Raw genomic sequence first — 6,253 nt, forward strand, 5'->3', positions numbered from 1 at the left:
TTTTTTTTTTTTTTTTTTTTTTTTTTTTTTTTTTTTTTTTTTGCTTTCTGTCAATTTGCAAGAAGCACATGCTACTTTTAAAGAATAAACAATGGGGTCATTGATGAAGCCCACAATTACACAGCCAAGAACATTTTATAGAAGAAACATTATGTGGTTCCTGAAATTTGAAATTTCCACCTTGCATCATGCCCAGGTCTATGTGCTTTATTCTCTATATTTTTAAACATGCAATTTGAGAGTTTTGCGTGTCAACAATGTCACATGGTTGTCACCCTGAAATGAGAAGAAACCAACACAGCCCAGTACACAGAAGTATGCTCTCAAATTTCAAAGCACAATCTCAAAGTATTAAACAGCTTAGTAAAATGCAGTTATGACTTTCCCTTGACTGAAGGGAAGAGAATTTTTAATGTAATAGCAGTAACAGTTAAAATCCTCTTAGCCCATTATCTATAAGGCATTTTCACATTCACTATCTTATGCAAAAAAAATAACTCACCAAACCAGGTGTTTAAGGACTTACCTATTTTTGCAAGGGATGCTAGAAGTATCCAGAGAGTGACCTCATAAGGAATTTGCACATAGTCATAATCCAGTTCAAAAACAGATATCCTTTCATCTGGCTCTGAGCTGGCAGCAGCAAACCAAGCGTTAGGTGCATATTGAGCAGTGGAATTTGCAGAATCATTCAAATCAGAAGATGCTTCAGAACACTCAAGAGCCACTAGCAGTAGCAAACAATTCCAAGGACTGAAAGTCACGAACATCTGCAGAGCCATTCTTGTGGGCTTCTCCTGCCTACACCCCTGGGTGGATGTGTGCCACACATCTGAAGTCGGGGAGGCTTCTAGAAAGTGACTGCATCCACCTGGGTCAAAAGTAATATAGGTACAGTCTGTGGGTCCTCCCAAGAAGATTCCGAGCGTGTTATTGAGCTCTGCATGTAGACGCTTTCTAATCTTCTTTAAATCGTTTGTGTTCAGGCAACTCAGCTTCCAACTCAAACGCAGTTATTCAACAGACTTGTTAAAGTCCATGGAGTTACCTGGAGGACCTCCATCCAATCATGGCTTGAGCAATTTATGAAAGGAATAAAAATCTCTTCACTTAAAGGCATTTCCTCATTTCACTGCATACTGGCTTTGTCTTGTGGGTGAAAATTTAAAAGGATACTGTAGTGGTCATTCCACAGATCATTGGAGTCCTTCTAATGAGGAAAGGAAACCTTCCTTCTCTATCAGATCCCAAGAAGGAGCTATCTGATCTGCACCTGTTCCTTCTCTCCTCCCCCTGTCTTTTGTTTTGAATGGCCAAGTCTGCAGGTAGCTCTTGAACTACACTTAATTATTTGCTCTGATTTGACTTTTGTAATGAAATCCTTTCTCTGAGTGTTCTCGGGAGGTCACACTGCTGACACCTAGTGGGCATCTGCAATACAACACCCTTCACACGTTCAGTGATGATCATTAACGTGACCATGAAAGTATCTAAACCAGGACACTTTGGGGAATTAATAATAATAATGATAATTATGCAAAGCTATAGGCACAAACCAGAAATGTCTGGCAAACTGTCTTATGTTGTCTCTATACATGAGGAAGAAGGAGGATAAGAAGGAAGTGGTAACAACAAGGACGGTAGCAAACTCTGAAACTTTTGCGTGTTACCAGACTCCATGAGCAGTCATTCATAGAAGGAATGAAGTTCCCGATCTCTATGAACTTTACACTAAGATTTAAAAAAAAAAAAACAGGAAGCCAAAGAACAAGTTCCATAAATACACCTAAATACCTGGATTTGTAAAACTCCATGGCACATCCAGATTTTCCATTTAAAAAACGTTTGTTGTTGTTGAAAAGAAGCAGAATCATAGAGTGTTGATGAAAGAATTTTGAGATAATTTTTATGAGCCTACTTCTCACTCTTCTACTTGTGGCCATGTGACCTTCGTGAAGTTAATTACCTTTCAGAAATTCTTTATCTGAAATGGGGAGGAAAATATCTGTCTCATTGAGTAGCTGACATTAAATGAGACAAAGTAAGTAAAGAATTTGGCATATCATTGGCACTTAAATGTTAGTTTTTATTTTAAATTACATTTCTTATTCTTTTAGGATAACACATAACACTGTTGCAACGATTACTGATACTCAGTGAAAAATGAGAATAATACATCATCCATATACTATCTCAACATCTCTTTACATGTGTTTTTTTTTCTTAGTTCATATTAGTGAGTGCAGGGGATTTCCTCCCACCCAACACACACACACACACACACACACACACACACACACACTCAGCAAACATCACTGGGAAATTGAGAAAGGAATGGCTGAGAAGGGCTAACACCTAGATGCAAATTCATAGTGAGGCAATAGAATTAAAAGTTCATATATGAATATTTTTTCTTTTTCCTTCAGTTTGACTCCAAAATAGATTAGATTCAGTCACTGCAATGAGACTGTCAGGTGGACTACAAGAAGGGTACCCACATTGAGTCAATAATTTTTTCTCAAAGAATATATGAATATCCTTTAATAGAAAGCTGCTTTATAATAGGTGTTTTATTTTTATTTGCATTTTATTGTTCTTTTTTTTTTTTTTCTAAAAAGAAATGAGCAAGTCTTGCATAGTGCCTTGTGGAAAGACCAAAACTAAGAATCAAAAGCCTTATTTACTCAGATATTAATTATCTTATTGGCTTTGGAAAATCACCTGTTTGAGCCTTAGTTTTCTCATCTATAAAATAAAGATGCTGTCCATACCTAGTAACCATTTCCTGCTCTGAAATTCCCAATTTTGTGAGTATATGGCAACCCGTTTAGCCTTATGATCACCTGACGGCTGATAGTCCAGTCCCTCTCAGAGTAAGAAGGTCAATCTTGGGAGGATGGTAGGAGAACAACTTGAGTTCCGCAATAGTCTACTAACTTGTGGTCCATGTTAAGATGTAGCAGCCCACTTCATCAACCATTGGCATCAGTTCCATTCATGCAGTACTTTCATACAGATGTCTGAACATTCTTTCTAAAATGCTTTCTTAATATAAGTTCCCCAGAAAGTGTATGTGAGACAAAGCTTCCATGAGAGGTGCAAACCAAGGGCAGCAAAAGTGAGGGGAAAGGGGGAAGAAGGGAGAAGCTCTTCCAGAATGACAGCGTGAGAGGCACCATAGACTCTCTTCCTAGTGAAACAACTATAACTGGTGAGATCATTAAAAATCAAAAACAACCACATAGTCTCTGGAAATTGTCCCAAGAACAGACAGAAATTGAAACAAATCTTCTGAATATTGGAAAGAGATGAAGTCATGGCCTGTTTTCTCTACCCACCCCTCAACTCTATGTGAGAAAAACTCTGTTCTGGATGAATATAGCCAAGAGAATGGGGCTGCCTCTAATCCCAGATCCCAGTTTAGGACTACAGTTTCTACCCAGAAAAGTCAGGTTTTCAGCATATGTAACCAGACTCTGCCCTACTCCAATCCCAGTAATATGTTGAACAGACTCTATTACAGGCAAGTGTAACTGAATCTACCCCAGAAACAGCAAACTAGGAATACTGGACCCTGATAACTCTCAACTTGTTCATAAGGCTGAGTTTTCACAACAGGGGAAATAAACCAAGATGACCAGTGGCTACTGCCCCAGTCCAGCATCCCACTGACACATTAGGGGTATCTCTCCAAGAGAAGTAGGTTACTGTCTCTGTCCCCATCTCCAGAGTAGTGGAACAGAGGTTCTGCCAAGGAGAGGAGACAGGCTATAGAACAGAGAACTCTATAGCTAACTCTAAGTAGACTAACTTTAGTTGAAACAAAATATAGAGACGTTCAAGCCTAAGGGCACTGTCAAAAACAATGAAGATTTAGGTTGTGAGCAAGGAAGTAAAGCTAGTAACCCCATGATTGCAGTAAGTTAAAGAGTAGAACAACTGGAAGTTTAACAGAAGAACCAGAAAAAGAGATGGATGCAACATGGCACATGTATACATATGTAACAAACCTGCACGTTACGCACATGTACCCTAGAACTTAAAGTATAATAAAAAAAAAAAAAAAAAAGAAAAGAGCTCTCCTGAGGTTATAACATGTCTCAAAGACTGCTCTCGAAGATTACCCTGCAAAGGGGCCTGACTTTAAATAGATCACACTGTGGAGTAATTTAAGACCCAATGCATTGTTGAAAACAATAGGCCATATCAGCCAGCAGTTACTGGAGGCTAACAGTTGAGGGTGATATCAATAGATACAACAGACCAGCTAGAAGCGTAACAGATCACTGAAAGAAAGTCAGAGAAGCCTGCTAAAACCATTGTTATTTTGGGGGAAGGGAGAAAGGGCTTAGGGGTATTATAACCATGCCCCAGGCTTCACTGGCTGAGGAGCAACATAAAAAGCTGCACAGGGAAATAGACTTTGCTGATATAGTCCAGCCAAGTCACTAAACAAACAGCAAACAATTAAGCAACAAAAAGCCCTGGAGTCTGGGGAGGGAGAGAAAGCAGCATCAAGAATTGCTACAACATATCATCTAAAATACCTGGGTTTTAGGCAGAAAAAAAATTTAGTTTCAAAGATACCAGTAGGTTGAAAATAAAAAAGAAAATGGGAAGATTTATCACACAAACAGTATGCTAAGAGAGCTTGAGTGGCTTTACACTGACAAAATAGGGTTTAAAATAATAAATGTTACTAGAGCTAAAGAGGGACATTTAAGAAAAAGAAAAGTGTCAATCTATGAAGAAGACGTAAGAATTCAAACTTATGTATAAAAAGTGGGATTTATCTCAGGAAGGCAAGGTTGGCTTAATATTTAAAAATTATTTCATGTAACATGCATATCAGTAGAATTAAGGCAAAACCACATGACCATTTCAACAGACTGAGAAAAGCATGTGACAAAATCAACAACCTTTTATTTTGAAAACACTCCACAGATCAAGAATGGAAGGGAACTTCTTCAACGTGATAATGCACAGCCAACATCATACTTAATGGGGAAAGACTAAATACATTTCCCTGAAAGAACAGGAACAAGACAAGGAGATACACTCTTGCCGCTTCCATTCAGTATTCTACTAGAGCTGCTTTTAGTCAGGGCATTTGGACAATGAAAAGAAATAAAAGGCATTCAGATTGGAAGGATAAAATAAAACTATTTCCATTGGTATGATCTTTTAAATAGATTATTCTAAAATATTTAAATAGAATATCCTGAATAATTGACTAAAAAACATTAGATATAATAAATGCATTCAACAAGCTTGTAGGATATGAGATCAATATGCAAAAGCAAATTGTGTTTTATAGTGACAATGAATAAAACAAAACAGAATTAAGAAAACAATGCCATTTATAATCGCATCAAAAATACAATTTTTAGGAATAAGTTTATCAAAAAAGTGTCACACTTGTACTCTAAAAAAAATTGTTGAACGTAAAGAAGATCTAAATAAATGGAAAGATATCTCTGTTCCTGCATCAGAAGACTTAATATTGTTATGTAGTCAACTGTCTCAAAAATGAACTATCTACAAAAAACTTAAATTTACAAGAAAAAAACAAACGACCCCATCAAAAAGTGGGCCAAAGATACGAACAAACACTTCTCAAAAGAAGATATTTATGCAGCCAACAGACATAAGACAAATGCTCATCACTGGTAATTAAAGAAATGCAAACCAAAACCACAACAAGATACCATCTAATGCCAGTTAGAATGGCAATCATGAAAAAGTCAGGAAACAACAGATGCTGGAGAAGATGTGGAGAAATAGGAATGCTTTTACCCTATTGGTGGGAGTGTAAATTAGTTCAACCATCATGGAAGACAGTGTGGTGTTTCCTCAAGGATCTATAACTAGAAATACCATTTGACCCTCTAATGCCATTACTGGGTATACACCCAAAGGATTATAAATCATTCTACTATAAAGACACATGCACACATATGTTTATTGTGGCATTATTCACAATAGCAAAGACTTGGAACCAACCCAAATGTCCATCAATAATATACTGGATAAAGAAAATGTGGCATATATACCCCATGGAATACTATGTAGCCATATAAAAGGATGAGTTCATGTCCTTTGCAGGGACATGGATGAAGCTGGAAACCATCATTCTCAGCAAACTTTCACAAAAACAGAAAACCAAACACTGCATGTTCTCATTCATAAGTGGGAGTTGAACAATGAGAACACATGGACATAGGGAGGGGAACATCACACACCAGGGCCTGTC

At 37.4% G+C, this 6,253-nt stretch overlaps 1 protein-coding gene across 1 annotated transcript in view; it reads right to left on the reverse strand.

Moving 5' to 3' along the window:
• Positions 1-1,311, reverse strand: part of SLC9A4 (solute carrier family 9 member A4) — a 58,447-nt gene extending 57,136 nt beyond the window's left edge. Inside the window, exon 1 of the mRNA XM_023211284.2 lies at positions 527-1,311. Within this exon, the coding sequence (XP_023067052.1) occupies positions 527-782 (256 nt within the window). The 5' untranslated portion in view covers positions 783-1,311. The remainder of the gene's footprint in view (positions 1-526) is intronic.
• Positions 1,312-6,253: the final 4,942 nt, after the last annotated feature.

The sequence above is a fragment of the Piliocolobus tephrosceles genome, chromosome 15 (assembly GCF_002776525.5).
Source record: "Piliocolobus tephrosceles isolate RC106 chromosome 15, ASM277652v3, whole genome shotgun sequence".
Taxonomy (NCBI): Eukaryota; Metazoa; Chordata; class Mammalia; order Primates; family Cercopithecidae; genus Piliocolobus; species Piliocolobus tephrosceles.